Below are 19,188 nucleotides of genomic sequence, written 5' to 3'. Positions count from 1 at the left end.
GAGCCGATCGACAATTCGAAAGTCGCAACATCGAAAGCGAGCTGAAAGCACGGAAGGCTCCGTACTTCCGATAGCATAGCAGCCTCACTCATATATATATATATATATATATATATATATATTCTAAAGATTTTGAGCTCTATTTGGAATACTGGGAAAAATAGTTAAAATTCCATTTTTAAAATGGAAAAAAATAAAAAACATATTTCCATACACTTTCACTCTTAATTCCTTCCAGTCCAATGGCGATAGACAGCCTCAGCCACCAAACTACCTGCATCGCATTTTTTTTATTTTATTTTGAAAGAAAGACAGCACACTATACGCTGCGTTTATTTATTATTTTTTAAAATAAACTTAATTTAAAATATAAAGCAACAACTTTAAATTTAAAACTTCAAAATATCAATTATCAAGTTCTTTACCATTCAGTTATTTTTGCATGGAAACAACAAGTGTTGATGCACTATTTTTGGATGGAAACAACAAGTGTTATCAGCTTACGGCATATACAAGCTAGGAAGAAACAAATATTCGAGACATTTAAGCATTTATGCATTTGAAGAAAACTGGAATGGCTAGTTAACCTTGGAATAACTTTATTGAAGGCTACGCAAACATATGTTTCTATTGTACAGGCAACATAGATATCTGTGCAAAAAGGTAAACAAAGTCGCGAGATAGACCCTTAAACAGAACTATAAAGTACTATAACTCAGAGAGATAAAACCTTTGATCTAACATCTAAGGCACTTTTTACCTTTTTTTCGATTCAGCTCCTCATAAAGCGCGCGGATTCGGAAAATACGAAGATTGAAAAAGTGATAAGATAACAGTAGTAGGCAGCTTCAATTAATCTTCTTTCTTGCTTCCAGGCTCGTCAAGAGCTGCGAGTCTTTCGACTAGAGGGGGATGGGAATAGTGATAAGCCGAATACCATGGATCCGTGTTCATTGCCGACAGGTTCTCTTCCTGAAATGGAAATAACAAACCATTCAGTTTTCTGGCGGGGAAAAGCGCCTTGAAATTTCTTTCAAGAGATTATTTAATTGCATGCACTTAAATGAATAAAATTCATCTGATGTCCGATCTCCCACAATACATAACCTGTACTCCATCAGGTTATGATAATTTTAACTGATTTAATGACATTAGTGCAAGTAATTGGTGGATCTTGTACTCTACCGATCGTTCATGCGTCAGGTGAAATGGAAAAACCAAAAAGGGCTTTACCTGAAGCGTCACAAGAGCTGCTCGAAGTGGTGCAGAATAACCTAGTTTCTTGGCAAAAGCATCAGCCTGTGTATAGACATTACATATGTCAATGCCTACATGTTTCAAGCTAGTAAGAGCTTAGTGCTGAATCAAGATATAACTAACTAGCGGCATTGTAAGTCATAGAGATAATCATAAGAGCTGAAAGAACCTGAAACTCAAAGGCCCTACTAACAAGGTTGAGACCAAAGCTAACAAGATGTTGTACAGGAATAACAGTATGCTGCACAGATGAAAGTGTCGCATTAGAAGTGAACAAAAAGTATAGATAGTTTCATTAGTATTTTCTTGACTTGTCAATCGGTGACCATTAAACTGAACAAATTTCTTTGCATTCGGGAATACCTGTCTAAATAAATTGAACACAAATTTAGATGATATTATCTGAACAAGAAAACAAGAAAGCGGTAAGCATATACCTGAAAAATGATGAGGCCTATAAGCACTGGTTGAGTGTCAAAACCAAAACTCCGAAAGAGATCCTTTGAGTTCCTTACAAGAGTATACCCTCCAAATTGCAGAAATGAGAGAATCTGTCAAGAAAATAAATAGTGGCAGTGGGTGAGTTACTATTAGAATTTTGTAATATAGCACGGTGTTGTACCTTTGCGGCATGAAAAAGATGTAAAACAACCTGTGAAGTGTGTGTGCATCATTCATTTAGGTTGCAATCAATCCTTTTTATGACGTAGCAGTCAAAACTTGGATAGAGGAACTTCGAAAGTGAAGAAAGAGAATAGAATAATTATAAGAATGTGTGATGTAATGCTTTTGATACACTTCATTTTGCAACACACTGCTTTCTAAGTAGGGAATCAACAAGTATAAATATAGTTTCAAAAGAAGCTAGCGACAGAACAGCCAGATAAAAGTGTTTTATAGATCTTTAGTATTGGTGGTTGTCTCCTCAATAAGAATCCGAGGTACCTGGACAGCAATGAAGGAGTACATCGTGTGGTTGAGTTTCCAGTGTCCAAGTTCATGGGCAATAACTGCAACAATTTCTTCCGTATTTTTGCACTGTAAGATTATCCCAGAAAGTACACACTCAGTACGCCAATAGAGTGAAGGATTCTAAAACAAGGATTCTAAAACATTAACTGTTTACCAAATGCAACAACATTTATACAAAACTACTACCCAAAAAGTGGTGATGTTCATTGCATGAACAAGTAAGGTCCAGCGGATTAAGAAGCAGAGAGATGACTATGGATCTTAGTCATCAAGACACGAAGAGATTGAGAAAAAGGAATTAAATAAGGGACTGCAAAACAGAGGTCAAGAGGATAATACTGGACATAAAGCAGCTTGAAATATTAAAAGATGTGAAAGCTAAGTGAAAAAAGTGGTTAAGATGAAGAAAAGCAAAAATTAGGAAACTGGAAAAACTGCTTAGTCCTTGGAAACCTCACCTCACCATTATTTGGCATTAAAAGATTAACTCTTGGATCCAATACTAGAAAACAGACCATATACATGAACCTGTCTAACATTATGCTTCTAAAAGCACCATTCTACCTCTCTGATATGTGAGATAAAAAGGATGGAGAGAAAAAAGAAGCCATACCCACATAAAAGGAAGAAAACAGCAATCATATTACAATACAATAAAAGCATACTTATAAGTGGAGTTTCTGCAACAATCAATAGAAATATCTCACATATCAGAGAGGTAGAATGGTGCTTTTAGAAGCATAATGTTAGACAGGTTCATGTATATGGTCTGTTTTCTAGTATTGGATCCAAGANCATACCCACATAAAAGGAAGAAAACAGCAATCATATTACAATACAATAAAAGCATACTTATAAGTGGAGTTTCTGCAACAATCAATAGAAATATCTCAAGGAAAAGAAGAATCAAGAACTATATAAAGCATGTTGAGCCATATTATTAGTAGCTTAAAATGTAGAATAAAATTACCATGTAATAGTTCCATTTCCAATTAAATGGTGTCACATATCATCATAATCAACCAACAAAAAATCATCTGGTGAAAAGCCTTTGTATTTCATGAACAAGGATTTGTCATTTATTTCGAAGATTTCTCTCAATTTGGAGCAAAGTTTTCATCATTCAGTGTCCCAAAAGTGAGATAACTAGATGCTCTTTATACAGCTGTAATTTATTGGATATTCTGATACTCGTAGAATAACAGCAAACTTCATCATTGCATGTTCTAAAACTGAATAGGAGAAAAAAATTATACTGGAAATATCAGGTTTCATTTGATGCATAGTAAACAATTTTTAATATTCCCAGCATCGTATTTAATTAAGCGGAAGATAAACCTGTTGAACCAACGTGTCATAAAGAACAATCCTTTTGTTGTTGAAGAACCCATACATATATGCCTGCCAGAGAGAAATAAATACAAATTAGGTCCAGAAAGGAGAAAAAAGAATACCACCAAGAATAGCTCTTAGGTCTTATAATTGATGAGGTATAAAACCAAATTTTCAATGTTCTTATTAGAGATAGAGAATCAAAAAAGGCTTATGCAGACTCTTTTTTTTTCCCTCTTCTGGAATTCGTTGCTTTCAAATTGTTGCCTTGCCTGCTTAATTATCAAATTGTTGACACTCCAAATTGTTGCCTGCTCAACTGTTTTATTATCATCTCTTCTTCTAACTTCGTTTTTTAAGGCTGGCTGCACTTCCCTCTTCTCTGACATCCACTCATTTGTGTTTCGTTATTCTTATTACCTCTCTCGCTTCCTTTTCCCTCTTTACACTTTTTCTTGACTTTCTTGCCATAGTTTATCTTTATGATGCTGTACCAGCTAAAATAATAAATGGGTGAGGATAAACATCTGAACTTCTTAGCCTGTCCTTATTTGATATGAAATATGGAAAGTCATTAAACTATGGAATAAGGCAAAGTTTATGCATCCGAATTTTCAATTACATGTAGCGGACAATGTTTTGGGTTTTTCTTCTTATCTTTTTGGTTTTTGTTGACACAACATAGTAGCAGCAAATTATTTTCACGCTATTAAGAGAGACAATGTTCAACTTTTTGTTTTGGAATACTAATTCAGCAAAGGCTATATTCAATAGAAGTTACAATTCCAAAGAAGAAAGAAGATTTTTCATACAGATAACAATTGAGTTAAGAACCAGCATTATAAGCAGTCTTACAGGATAAAACTAAAAACTAAAATATAATGATAAACTGATGACTCACATTACTATGGCTTGACCTTGTAGATCCATCAACCACAAATAGCTTTTTTAGAGGAAACTTTAGAGAGGCTGCTAGTTTTTCTATTTTCTCTCGAAGTTCTCCTTCGGGAAGCTGTTCAACATTGAACACCATGATGAGTTGATAAAGAAAAAGAGGCACATAATGCCAATCTGAAAAATGGAAGTCAATAACATCTAAAAGCTGTCAAAGACGAAAAAGATATAACCCGTGCTGCCAAATGCAATGAATAAATACTCACAGGAGTGAACTTATTGAATAGAGGAGCGATTAGGATGGGATAAAGCGTCATCATTAGAATGGACAACACAAACATAAAACCCCATAGGTATATTGCTAAGTAAGGTCCTCCTTTCTGCAGAAACATGCATAATCAAATTAATGGATTTACACAAATTTAGTTGGACATAGTGTAAACAATCACATATTAAGAAGGTACACACAGAAAAACTTCCTATCCAAAGAACGCCAAACCAAGTAAATAAAACAATTCTTTGAAAGACAAATTATAACTTATAACTAACACAGAAGGGCAACAAGGGTAAAGAAAACCTGGACTATATAGATAATTGCAGACACAATAGGTGGCCCAAGTATGATGGACAGACCTATCCCTTTGATAATGTCTCTTATGAAAAGCCCTAAGGTTTGCTGCAAAAGATAAATAAGCTCAACAGTAGGTTAAAATGTAGAATAAAGAAAAAAGGAGAGAATGGACTAGAAAAGGGCAATAATGACAAACTTTGTTAAAACCATGGCGGGACTCGATAACAAAATTTGAATATAGAGAGAATGGCAAGTCCGTAATCTGTATCACAGCAAGAACTTCATTAGTGCAATATCAATACTTCCAAGAGAAACACAAAATTAATTAAGCACGAACACTTGAAACAAAACAGGAGGACAAGTGCAACAAAAGAACAAGAAAGAACGAAAAAGAACAATGATATTATAAGACAAGGAAAACCATCAGCTGAAACAGAAAATATAAACCAGTGACTCATCTCAATTGTCTCCTCTAACAGACCAGGTTTTAGCTAGGAACTTCATGCTAAACAACTAATGTATCCCACAATCTTCCTTCTTTGCACTTAGGATACAACTCTCGTCAGCTGATCTGGTTTTCTTTTCCATTTCCAAACCAACAAAGACTCACCTTAGCTTGCAAACAAGCTCTTGATCAAATTTGTAGATTTTATCATAGATTCATACAATTATAGAACTAAATTCCGAGTAACATATGAATGCAATTGCATAGGAATAGAGTACAAGGTTTTTGAGCAAATTACTTCAAAAGGTACAGTTCAGATTTTGACAAAATTCAGTACAAATTCCTGAAGTTATAATATATACAAAAAATTAAAGCTAGCATGACGAGGCAAATAAGACTGGAAGTACCCTAGCTCCACAAAAATGCATCCATTAATATTAAAAAAAAAAGAGCCAATCATTAAGGTACAAGCTTCTCCACACTCATCTACACACTTCACATGGGCAACCGGTGATTTTTACAAATGGCCTTTGAATTTAGTCTAAGGCAAAAGAATCAGTTCCCTACCTGTGACCATATCATAACACCAGCTAAAAATGAAAGTGTGTGAATAATCTCATTCTCCACATTCAGGCCAGCATATGCAACAAACTCTCCAGATTTCTGCAAATAAAAAATAATAAGGAAAATGAATAATAGACAACTGAAGAAAAAGAAAATCACAAGTGGCCTGCTAAGTTACCTTCCAAAACCAAGGTAGTATTCCAAAATATAATATTGCAGTATCCATCAATATAGTCACAGCTTCATGAATGAAACGGAAGCGGCTGAAAGATGTTCAAAGGTTTTACATCAGATGTCACAGCGAGGACAAGCATTGATACACTCTCTGTAAGTGTAGGTTGGCTTTAAAAGTTCTTTGCTTGTTCACAAGTAGAATAATGGTTATGATACATAAGATGAAAAAAAAAGAACTTTCACGTGCGTGCGCGCATGTGTGTGTGTATCCTCACAGCATTATAAGATGAAAAAGTGGAATTATGAACTTCATTGTAAGAATCTAACCTTCTATCAAGGGAATAAGCTCTAGACTTCTCAAACTTTTCTTGACTAACCACTCCTTCTAATGGTTTTGGTAGTGTAGGCAGCTTTAGAGCTGCATGCTGCCGAATGTTGAGATAGGTCTCAAAAATGTACATCAATATCATAAAACCTGTAAAAAAAAAAAGGTACATTTAAAGCTTATATCTTTCAAAATGGCTAAAACAAACTACAGAAAGAATAAACATACTTCTTCTCTATCTAAAATAAAGAGCCTACTAAAAATTTATTGAAGTCAACACAGCATATGTATTTGCATGTGTAACAACAAAACTGTAAAAATCAGGAATAAGATTTCTCATAAAATATCACATAATACATCCCTCTCAAATGCCCCCAACAAATTCTTAACTTGTTAAGGCAATTTTGCGAGCAGCATTGTACTATCATAGTACAATGTTCACTCATACTAAAACATCAATGCATGTTTCTTATTTCTTGAAATGTATGAGGTAAAATATAATAGAGTTAAGCAATAGAAGACATCTTGTCATTTCAGGGGAAAAAACAATGCTCATTTATCACAGGTTTCCATCTTCTCAGTACATAATTGGATAACATCTAATAGGAGCTTATTTATCCTTTTGCTTCATTGCCCGCTTATGCCAAATCAAGTTTATAATATTGCTGCAGTGCCAATACCGGAGTCAAGCTGCTATGATGCCGCTATAGTTGATTTCAGCTTCAAATATCTTGAAAATATCCAGGAAAAAAGAACAGGCCTTAAAACATGATATATTAGTGACAATTTTTGTTACAACTAAAGACTGATAATTGCTTCTTAATCCAGTCAAAATAAGAGATGTTAATTGCCTCGAAAAGATAACAACAGAATGAGGGTATATTCAACATGCTTTAGTCTCTGCAATGAGATCCCAAGTGAACCGGTGCATAATAGGACTCTTTTGTGCGAACATGACAGAAGAAGGATAGCAAAATAGAAAACGAACAACTCATCACATAGGATCTATGTGATTTACGTGACACAACAATTTTACTTAACTCGACTGCAAAGCAATAAGACACCTTGTTAGACAAAAATCGTATACAATGTAAATCAACTAACAAAAGTTCCGAGGCATCATTTATCACATACGTTAGTGTTTCTAAGGCCAACAATCATGGTATTCCAGAGAATGGGTAAATAATAAATCTGTAGAACCAAGTGCATTACGAGTTATACAATGACAACTATAAACAAAACTACAGATATTCAAAAATGATAGAGAAACATTAGCAGAGTAAGCAAAGTACGGAATAACTTAAACAGTTACAAATTCCACAGGATTTTGATATTAACTGCAGCACAATTCGCATATCGACACGTTATTCTTTGTTTAATTAAACAAGATCCTGATATAGAGCGGATCCTTAATTTCGTAGCCTCCAGGGACATCCTAAAACCCTAATCATCCAAGAACCAAAACCCCACCTCTCGCAAAAAGGTCTCTTTCCCGTTCCTTTCCAAAAATGCGACAAACAACAACATCCAACCCCAATCCCGCATCAAGAACAATGCTACAAGCACATCACAAGTCCAGCAACCACAAGAATCGAACCAAGAAACCAAAGAATCGATGGAAAACGAGTAGATTGGGAGATAGATGAAGTCATTAGCGTACCCAGAACAGCTTCCAAGTACGGAAGAGCCATCGAAGGGGACGATGGAGAAGTGTAGTAGATCGAACCTTCCGAGGACGGCGGCGGCGGCGGCGAGATTTAGAGAGAGAAAGAGAGGAGAGTGAGGAGAGAGAGTATAGAGAGAGAGAGAGAGAGAGAATAAATAGAGGGAGAAGGAGAAGGAAGGGGCCGATACTTTGCTTTATATGCGACTATGCCCTCGAACACGGCAAAGAGGAGAGAGAGAGAGAGAGAGAGAGAGAGAGAAGGGGAAACGCGTGCGACCGTAACGAATAGATGATGAGCGAGAGGGAAACGGGCATTAATAATAAAATAAAATAATAACAACAAAGGCTAAATTACATACTTTGTTCTCAAATTATGGCGCCTAATATTTTAGTTCTTAAATATTAATTTATTATAATTTTTATTTTGATTTTTTAATTATTATTATTATTATTAAATTTTATAATTTAATTTAATTAATTAATTATCAATTTACTTTTTTTATGTATAAGTAATATAATATTGATGTGATTAATAATACAATTGTTATGGACTACGTTTTCTATAGGGTGAAGCTTGAGACGACAGACCACTTTTTTGTGAAGTACGATACAGTCAAATTTATATTGGAGGATCAGCTACCGAATAAGAGTTTTTTTACACATTAGCTCTTCAATGAATAGTTTTTGGGCCGTAACAAACTCCAAAGGCGGACGGAGGGAATTATTGACAATTGCTTCTTCACGGTGGACTATCTAGTTAAAGTATAACACTAAAATCTTCAAAAATAAAAAGATCACTCCGAAACAGTTCCTAGCGAACGCTAGATCGCTTCGTGCCCTTTGGGATTCTTTTTATGTATAGTTTTTTTTTTCGTTCGATTAAGACCTCAGCTGTCTCACTTTGTAGGTCAATTTATTCTCTTATTAAATGAAGCGGTAGCAAGCTATTCCTTTTCTTAAAAAAACATACAATTGTTACCATGTCTATTTAATCAACTATATTTGATTATTAGAGCTAATTCAAAACAAGTCCCGAGACCCAACCGGGCCTTGGGACTTGGCTGTGGGCTGCACACTAGGCCCAGCTATGTCGGGTAGACGCGTCCCAAAGTGCTAGCCCATAACCGTCCGAAGAGCTAAACCGCCCAACCCGTTTTACATTCCTGTCTCAGACGAATCTATTCATTTATTATTTAGGAAAAACTTCAAAAAGGCCCCCTGTGGTTTCGTATTTTTTTATTTTAGTACCCTTTAGTTTAAAATATATCAAGTTAGTACCCTATGGTTTCGCACTTTTTCACTTTAGTACCATATTGTTTAAAGTGTATCAAGTTAGTATTCTGTAGTTTTATTTTTGTATCAAGTTAGCACTCTGTGGTGTTTAAGCCACAGGGTACTAAAGTGAGAAAGTGCGAAACCACAGAGTACTAAAGTGAGAAAGTGCGAAACCACAGGATACTAACTTGATACACTTTAAACCACAGGGTACTAAAGTGGAAAAAGTGCAAAACCACAGGTTACTAACTTGATACACTTTAAACCACAGAGTACTCAGGTGAGAAAAAATGAAACCACAAGGGGAGTATTTAAAATTTTCCCTATTATTTAGAAAATAAAAGCTATCACTTTTTACGCAGACAAAAAATTCAGGAGGAAAAATTATTTTTGTGTCATTTTCATGTGATTACATGCGCGTTGCCACGAATTACTCAGTACAAAGATACCATTTCTTGTTTTAATTATTATCCCTTTAGTTGTTGATAAACTCACCTTTAAAACAAAATAATCTTCTTTGGAGAATTCTTTAAAAAAAAAAAAAATAGCATACTATGGCTTTATTCATTAAGAATATAAATTTAGCTACAAAGGTGCAGCAATAAGGCCGCTTAGAAATAGAAGAGAAAACAAAAAGGAAAAGGCAAAAGAAAAAAAAAGAAATAAAAAAAAAAAAAGCAAACCAAGCTACAATAACAAAATTAATGCACCCTACACTAGTCCCAAATCCTCCCAAGCCCTCTAATCTTAATAAATAGTTGGTACAAGTTTAATTTTTTGGCATGAATATTTACTTAGTTTTGTTTTTTTTTAAATCTTTATTAATTTTGTTGTCTGTTGAGCGCACTAACTTGTAACGGAGAAGTCCACTACACTTTATTATAATACCGTTTTGAAACATCCAAACATTTCATATTAAAAAAAAATTAATCAACACATATCCTAATACCGGTTTGATTACTTTGGAATAAAAAACGAAATAACGAATCATACAAAAATATTTGGTTCATTATTGGAATGAAAATCGGCATGAAAATTTAAAATTTTTTAGAGAAAAGTTTGATTAAGAGAGAGAAAAGTGATAAAAAGAGAGGAGGTAGGTGTCCGTGAAAAAGACAGTTGAATAGTTTACTTTGAAATAGGTTAATTTGGAATTCAAAGACGGATTAGGTTATAAATAAATTTAGCCATTCCCATTCCGTTGTGAAATAAAAACCAAAATTTGATTTCTATAAAACAAACAATAACTATCGAAATCAATAAATTTCATTCTGATTTCATAGTTTAAAAAAGGTAAACAAAACATATCCTAAGAGACATTAAGTTTCTCTTGATGCCAATAAACTTGTTTAATGACTACTATTTCTATCATCACTGAATATGACTTTCAACAGAATTTCAAAAGCGATTTGAGGAAATGATATGTAACCATTTCAAAGGAATTGAATGCCAATAGATACAATAGGCATTCACAATCACCTAAATTTTAATCTTATTCCTACCAACATTAGAAGTAATAAGTGTAATCTAATCAGAGAGTAGCTATAACTTAAATCTAAAAATAGTTGTAATTTAAAATTTCCGTCGTCCACTAAACCGCATCTAACCAAGTTCTAACTACAGAGTACTAACGTGAGAAAGTGCGAAACCACATGGTGGTATTTGAAATTTTTTCAAATTTTTATAATATTATCGGCTGTCCCTAATGCAAATGGCAAAGAACTTTCGTTGTCTCAGTTAAAATTCACTTCCTTGCAGAGACCTTCCTAGAGTAACCTCCTTTTGGAGACCTTAAACACGTTAAGTGAGTGGCTATGGGCTATACTAATTTCTGGGGATGGCTGGTATCTGAAATCCTAAGTTTGAATCCTGGTTGATTCGCATTTCTAGTTAAATTTATTTTTTAAAAAAATAAACGAAACGGATAGCATACTCCTTTTTTCTCAAAAAAAAAAATTACAGTATTATTATAACACTCTTAATTTTTTTAATATTAAAAATATAAAAGATAATTTTTTAATAAATATAAAATTTATATTTTATTTTTGAATGTACAAATAGTATTTTTCTTTTCTCCGCTATCGAAATAATTCCTCGTCTCTCGAGTGTAAGCTATGCATTACATGGTAACCTTTTTTTTAAAAAAGCCTATGCATTATGGGACAGTTGCTTCAGTCCAGGAACGTCAATGCGTCGGATGAGGAGAGCGAATTTTTCAAAACCCGAGTCTGAATCAGAATTCGAATACAGAGAATTTCGAAGATTTATATCCAAATTCGAACTCGACAAAAAATTTAAAATCCGAACCTAAAAAAATTATTTCTCTTTACCATATATCAAAACATATTATATTAAAATCTAAATTTTTAAAATACAAATTTAAATATAATATCAAAGAATCATATACAATATATATTGTGAAATTAATTCGGATTCGAGTCGATCGAGTTCAGGCTTAGATCGAGTACGGACAAAATCAGTACTCGAATTCAAATCTATCATATTTTTATTTTCTATGCCCATCTGTTTAGTATCGAGTAAACTCACTCCGATCGAATTCGGATTCAAAATAAAATTTTTATTTTCATACTCATATTTAAAATTATATCTATTTAGTATTAAATAAATTTATTTTATACAAATTTAAATTTGAATAAAAATTTGAATATATGTACTCATTGGCAACCACCCTAAGTCAGTCTTTCAAATTCTTAGTTTTGCCTTGGCAAGCAAGTTTCTGCAAAGAGGCATCCATTTGCTTGACTACTGCTCCATTCCCTGATTCTTTTTTTTTAAATGCATTAAGTGGGGACCACTCTTTGTACGGCTAGATACGCTCCATATTTGGTGCATGTCTTGTTTGGTCAACATCAAATTTCAAAAATTCCAAGTACCGAATTTCATAGAACTGACCCAGCGTACACGTCCAAGATAATGCCACGGCAGATCTTTTTTAACCCTTAAAAAAGAGAAAAAATAAAACAGAGCCACTTTTACGGCGTACATACAGGGATGTCGCACATACAAATTTAAATTTAATATATTTAAATTTAATTGTTAGAGTTGAAATAAAATATAAAATTTATCTCCGTAATTTTTTAAAAAATATTTTTTTTCTATATTTGAAGATAATCATACTGCCACATTTGTGATAAAATTGTAAAAATACATTTTTCAACTCCACAGAGTTAAACAAATTATTTATCTACTATATCCAATAAAAAGCATGCATTTAGGGCCTGTTTGGATGCACAGTAAAAAAATCTCCACGAAATTTATAAATTGTGATTTTCGTCCGAATGAAATAGGAAATTCTATAACTCTAAACAAATTCCACGGGTTCAATTTTTAAATTGTTTGAATGCACATTGTGCAATTTCACGGAATTTATCTAAATTTTAAAATTAAAAGTTAAAATTTCAAATTTCAAATTTCAATGGAATTTAAATTTTAAAATTTGATATGTGAAATGCAAAATTTTAAAATTTAAAATTTTAAAATTAAAAATTAAAAATATAAAAATCTAAATTTAATTTTAAAATTTTGAAATTTAAAATTTAAAATTTAAATTTTAAAAAATAAATTTAAAATTTAAAGTTTAAATTTCAAATTTAAAATTCAAATTTGAAATTTGAACTATGAGATTTGAGATTTGAAATTTAAAATTTAAAATNTTAATTTGAAACTTTAAATTTAGATTAAAAATTTTGAATTTAAATTTTGAATTTTGAAAACTAAAATTTAAAATAAAATTTGAAATTCTAAATTTGAAATTTGAAAATTGAAATTTAAAAATTAAATTTGAAAATAAAAAATTTAGAATTAAAAATTAAAATTATAAATTAAAAATTTTAAAATTTATTATTTGTAAACTAAAATTTAAAATTTGATATTCGAAAAATAAAATTTTAATTTATGAAATTAAAAAATTTAAAATTTAAAATTTGACATTTAAATTTTGAAATTATAAATTTTAATTTTTGATATTTCAAATTTAAAATTCAAATTTTAAATTTGAAATTAAAAATTTGAATATAAATTAAATTGTAAAATTTTAAAATTTAAATTTAAATTTTGAAAGCTATGTTGAAATTAAAAATTTCATGTTGAAATTTAAAATTTAGAACTTGATGCATCTTTGCCCAAGAATGATGAAATTTTTTTTCTTTGGTTACAGTGGATTATAATTTTACTCCATTTTTTGGAGTATAGTTTAACTATACTCCAAAAATTATGGTCTATTTTTTGCTCCTAAACACTTCATAGGATAAATTTTCTACTGGTGTAATATAGTTGAACTATACTACATTTTTAAGGGTATCAAACGGAGCCTTAGCTGTAAATATTGTATTTCACTATTTATAACTAACTGCATTGTATCTTTAACTATACTATATTTTTAATCACATTCAACCAAATAGGCTCAAAATCAATTAAATTTATTGAATTGAAAAGAAATTCCATCAGTTAATTACCGTCTTTCCCGCAATGGTAAAATTCTACTGCTTTAATATGAACATTTCATTAGAGAGTAACTTTTTACGGTTTAGAAAGATAGAGAACGATATGCCCTTAAAATGAAATAAAAAAATAATAATAGAGTAATTAAATGAGACTTTTTTAAATCGTGGGATGGTAAAATAAAAATATAGTAAGTAATAGTATAGTTAAGTATAATTTTTGAACTATAAAATAGTAAGTGTAAAAATATGCTAAATCACAAAATGATAAATTGAAATTGAATGGAACTACTATGCTTTCAGAAGGATTGGGGAGTTCGTGCTTCCAACTTTTTAGTACTTGAATTAATCTTTTTGATTATTTTTTATCTTTGAATTAATATTATTACAATAGAGGAACCACTCAACTCTAAGTAGCCATTTGGTTGTATGTAGTTGTAATTGCACGCAGTTGTAACTGTATGTAAATACAAATTCGGTGTTTGGTTTGATGTATTTAACTCCAACTGCTACAGTAAGAATTGTAAGAGGAGCTCCAACTGCAGTAGTTGAAATTTGATCGTAGTTCCAACTGCATCAGTTGGAGAGTGTAACTTTAAACAAACGATAAAAATACTTCTTTTTTTTTACATTAGAAGTAATCTCACCATTATATATATAAAATAAAATAATAAAATTTTAAAAATTATTCCTCAACTATATGCAACTAAACAGATTATTTATAATTGCAGCGCTTTTTACTACATCCAACCAAATATGATCATGTAGTTATAACTGCTGTATCTTCAACTGTATGTATTTTCAACTATACTGCATTTGTAATTATATTTAACCAAACGGCCCCTAAAAGGAACAACTATTGTCCCAATCCTATAGTTCTTAATTTGAGCGTCTAAAAGTCGAAAGCACCAACTCACTTACGCTTTCGACAGTAGCTCTACGCGTTGAAATTTACACAGAATTAAAACCTTCTGGAGTCCAAAATCAGGTCCAATATGTCGAATACTCGGTCAATTCAACTGAGTCCATCTTTTTCGCCCACCAGGACACAGCAACTGAAAGGGCCATCACTACAAACTTTTTCCAACACGACAGTTGTAATTACACAGCCTCCTAAATTTTCAACCAAGCCCTCTTTTTTTCCCCTCTTTTTCTTTTTCAATTTTTGGGTTAAATGCATCAAAATTATTCAAATTTTGTAGGCATCGCTTGATTCAAAAATAAGTTATTCCTAATTATTTCTAATATAAATACAACTTTTAGGATAAATAAAAAATTTACCAACTTTGTATTTGGATGAAAATAGTGTTATTTCAATGAATAAAAAAATTCGCCTCTAAATGGTTGGATTGGAATAATAAAAGTAAAAATAATTATAGTTTCAAAACAAAAATATTATTATATATTATTTAATCATGAGTACTTCTACTTAACCATAAATATCAATTAATAAATTAATTAACCACATGTAATGTAATAAATTAATAAACTAATTAGATAATTATTTAATTCGTTAGATAATTAATTAGTTGAGAAATAATTAGATTAGTTAAAAAAATATTAATTTGTAAAATACAAAAAAAAAATTTAATTAGTAAAAAAAATACTAAAAATTAATTTATATACCGGAAGACTCATAAATTTTTTATGTTAAAAAAAGATCCTTCCGTATTTCTCGCATACGTCATTTATTATTTCTTAATTATTCGGCTAATATTAATTACTTTCCATTATTAAGATTTTAAGTAGATGATTAAGTGAAATACATGAAAAAAAAAGTGTGCATTAATTTACTTTCTTGAGTGGCCACACCTAATCCCCCTTCAATATACTATAAATACTTAGTAGCATAAAAAAGAGGAAATTAAAGAAGCTTATATATTGTTTCCTTTAACTAATTCGCTCTAACCAGCTGAGCTATGATAGCTATAAAGGCTCATAAATCAAAAGAGAGCAAAGTTGCACCCTCAGGGAACACTCCCCGCAGGTTCCCAGGGAGGAGAATGGAAGAGTTCAGCTTCGTTCATTTATCGTCGAGAGCGCGAGAGATCGCCGGAGGCCGGGAAGAGCTCCTCGGGCTGTTGCGCGACGTCCCGGAGTCCGACTACGAGCTCTCCCTCACCGACATCGTCGAGAAGGGATCGGTCGACGCGCGTAGTTCGGTGTCGAAGGAAAAGGCGGCGGCTTCGTCGCATGGAGGAGAGCCGATTGATCCAAAGACGAGAGTGGTGAAGGAGAAAAAGAAGATCATGGTCCGCAACGGCAGCTTCAGGAGTGCAAGTGATGGAGTGCTCTTGAATGTGTATTTGCCTGCTTCTTTGACGAGGAGCTTAACTGCACCAAGAATGAGTAGGGGTGCAGTTCATAGAGCCACCACAGAGTGCAACAAGAGGTAATTTAATTAATTAGTGATTCATACTTTTACAAACTATGAATCATTTTTGATTTGATTATCTAATCATTCAAACTATTGATTTTACTGTTTAATCTTTCATTTTGGTTGATTTGAGCCCGTCAGCGATATCTTGACTTTAAAATTTACATAAGCTACTTAATTTACTAAATTTACAGCTAGTTGCGAGAATTGTATAAAATATACTAGTTAAATCTATAAATATAAACGGCGCATTTAAATTCTAAAATCAAAGTGTCGTCGACTAGCTCAAATTAAATAAATTGAAAGGTTGGATAGTAAAATTAAAGTTTTGAAAGATTGAATAATCAAATCAAAATGGTCAATAGTTCAGTTATGCTTTGTATATTTTTGCCTTCAGTTTAAACTTGTTGGTAGATATATTTGAGCCTTTTTTTTCGCATCAGGAAAGAAAAATTAATTGTTTTATATTGGAACCATTGGTTTCATGAATTTAGTATGATAGTTTTGTGCAAGACAATTAGATTGATTGGCTTCCAATGACCTGGGAATGGCAAAATTTTGTAGGGGACATGCGGATCTTCTTTGATTTTGTAATTTTCTTTCACCTATATAATTCTACTAGGTTTTCATGGGACAGAATTTTTTTCTATGGAAAATATGTACAAAGATTCTTAGAATAGATGTCGAACTTTTAACTTTGACAATTAGATCTTTAAAATTTTATCTGATTGTTTTATATATAGACTCTCTTTTCGATTAAAATTACTAACTATATAGCCGTTTTGATTAGATGTCACACAGATAATCTTGTACTTCCAAATTGTAAAAAAACTTATTTGTTCTCTTCTAATATTGATAATTAAGCATAGGAGTTGAAATATATGGTGAACTTAACTCCTATTTTTGCTGCCTTTTTACATGTTAGAATAGAAAATTAAATATTTTAGTGTTTTGAAGGTTTATAAAATTAAGATATATGACAAAATAGTTGTATAATTAGTAACTTTAACTGAAGAGAGGGCACATATTCAAATATTTTATAAAATTTGGTGTAATTTCCAAAATTTAAAGTTTGGCCGCCTGTTTGCAAAAAGCTAAAATTGAGGGGCTTCCGTACATTTTTCACTAAAAATATTTGACCTCTTTACATTCAGGAAAAATTAATTAAATAATAAGTTTCCAGTTTTTCATAATGGTGACTATAACTTATTTAGTAAGAGAATTTTTTTTTTATAGATCGAGTGTAAGGTTTTCGAGTTTTGCTCTTTAAAAAATATTTATATTTATAATTTAATAGGCTAGCATATTTTTATATATCTATAAAGTGATTTATTTCGAAAAATAACCTAAAGTCTGTATACGTATTGCACTTCTATCTATCAAATACTACAAACATTTTGACTAAATCAATAAACATATTTTGAATAAAATATTCATAAATTGAAACAAAAGCCCCATGAATTAGAACAAACATAGTGTACCCAAGTAGAATGAACTCGTTCCAAATTCCAATGACCCAGGAACTATAATATTTTGCAGGGGATTATGTGGATCTTCTCTGATTCCTATTCTTTTTCTTCTTCTTCTTCTTTTTTTTCTCCCACCTAATAATTGTACTTGATTTTCATAAAACAAAGAAGTTTTCTAGTTTAGAGGTAGGTAGAGGAGGAGGAGGTTAGTTTGGGGTTAGCTGCCCAAAGTATGCTTACATATTCTTCAAGAGAGACCGGGTCAATATGTAGCCATAATTAAATCAGCCTATCTTTTTTGACAAGATATTAATTGATTTTGTGTACAAAGAAAAGAATATTTATTAGGTAAGGATTAAGTTGACTAGATCATGTTTAACTTTAGTCAGTAGTGCACACTAATCTGGTTCAACAAACATTTTCTGTTGGTACCATTACCAACATTTATTAATGTTCATAGTACAACTAATGTGCAAAAGAAAGTAACAAGCTGGTGTAAAGGCCCTATTTGAATGTCAAAATAAATTATTCACTAATAACTTACTAGGTATAAGAATTTTTTTTTTGTGTGTGTGAGGAGAATATTTCTCTCTTTTTTTTTAGTGTGAGGATAGAATATTTCACCTTATTTTATATATAAGGTGATTTTTTTTTTTTTGTTTGTAGACATTTGATAGTACTATTAATCTATCAAATAAATTAAATTTCTTTAGTAAATAAAAAGATATGCAAATTAAAATGTTTATGAATCCAAATAGAGCCATAATATGGATCGATTCAAATACACTGATAACTACTAACTGTTCCTAGCGCAAGTAACAAAAGATATGATGATTAATATTCGGTGTCCTTAAATTTAAAGTCTGACTGCTTCACATTTTCAGCTATTGCAACTGATAAAAGGCTTAATGATTAATATTTGACGTTCCAATTTAAAGCTTAATTGCTTTATATTTTGCGCTAAATTTATTTCTAAAAAATAATAAACGATGCAGATAGCATGTCATCTTTTCTCACTCCCTCTCATAAAAGAAAAAAAGAAAAAATCAATCTTGCTAGTTGCTGCTTCTCTGATCTGCTAGAGACTTGCACTCAGGTTGAAGTTTAGGATCTAATAATGGCTTACTCTGATGGTGTTGCAATAAAGAAAATCTGACAAAATCAAGCAGTAGGGGAGACACCCAAAGGTTATGCATGCTAACTGATCTCCTCGACAATTCGATTAACTATTCCTTTGTTTGATCTTTCAGGGATACAAAGCCCGCCACCCTCGGATGTTGGTCGGCGCTATGGCTGCAGGGAAAGCCGAGGAGAGAGGCAGCAGCAAAGATCAGATGAACCAAAGATCTCTGCAGATTGGATTGCATTGTTGCGTTTGCGGAGTATGTCCCTCGCATTCTGAGGCCA

At 31.9% G+C, this 19,188-nt stretch overlaps 2 protein-coding genes across 2 annotated transcripts; one reads left to right on the top strand and one right to left on the bottom strand.

The window, feature by feature from the left end:
• Positions 559-8,441, bottom strand: LOC109714394 (CAAX prenyl protease 1 homolog). Its single transcript, XM_020239002.1, has 14 exons — positions 8,195-8,441; positions 6,537-6,684; positions 6,214-6,298; positions 6,039-6,134; positions 5,223-5,288; positions 5,033-5,131; positions 4,722-4,835; positions 4,463-4,573; positions 3,568-3,630; positions 2,203-2,295; positions 1,695-1,808; positions 1,427-1,498; positions 1,234-1,299; positions 559-972 (listed from the first exon to the last, which is right to left on the bottom strand). The coding sequence occupies exons 1-14, from the start codon at positions 8,223-8,225 to the stop codon at positions 853-855; spliced, it is 1,278 nt and encodes a 425-aa protein (XP_020094591.1). The 5' UTR covers positions 8,226-8,441; the 3' UTR covers positions 559-852.
• Positions 15,821-19,150, top strand: LOC109714375. Its single transcript, XM_020238980.1, has 2 exons — positions 15,821-16,327; positions 19,032-19,150. Exons 1-2 carry the CDS (start codon positions 15,855-15,857, stop codon positions 19,117-19,119), a joined length of 561 nt encoding a protein of 186 aa, XP_020094569.1. The 5' UTR covers positions 15,821-15,854; the 3' UTR covers positions 19,120-19,150.

The sequence above is a fragment of the Ananas comosus genome, linkage group 8 (genome assembly GCF_001540865.1).
Source record: "Ananas comosus cultivar F153 linkage group 8, ASM154086v1, whole genome shotgun sequence".
NCBI classification, from domain to species: Eukaryota; Viridiplantae; Streptophyta; class Magnoliopsida; order Poales; family Bromeliaceae; genus Ananas; species Ananas comosus.
This window is presented reverse-complemented; position numbering and strand designations above follow the sequence as displayed.

What these genes read in the sequence shown, in the direction of transcription:
- LOC109714394 (XM_020239002.1), bottom strand. Translation starts at nt 8,225, where the DNA reads ATGGCTCTTCCGTACTTGGAAGCTGTTCTGG. An exon ending in TACTACCTTGGTTTTGGAAG is followed by an intron (nt 6,135 to 6,213) that starts GTAACTTAGCAG and finishes TTTTATTTGCAG; the next exon opens with AAATCTGGAGAGTTTGTTGC. An exon ending in ACTCCTTCATTGCTGTCCAG is followed by an intron (nt 1,809 to 2,202) that starts GTACCTCGGATT and finishes TTTTCTTGACAG; the next exon opens with ATTCTCTCATTTCTGCAATT.
- LOC109714375 (XM_020238980.1), top strand. Translation starts at nt 15,855, where the DNA reads ATGATAGCTATAAAGGCTCATAAATCAAAAGAGAGCAAAGTTGCACCC. An exon ending in ACCACAGAGTGCAACAAGAG is followed by an intron (nt 16,328 to 19,031) that starts GTAATTTAATTA and finishes TTGATCTTTCAG; the next exon opens with GGATACAAAGCCCGCCACCC.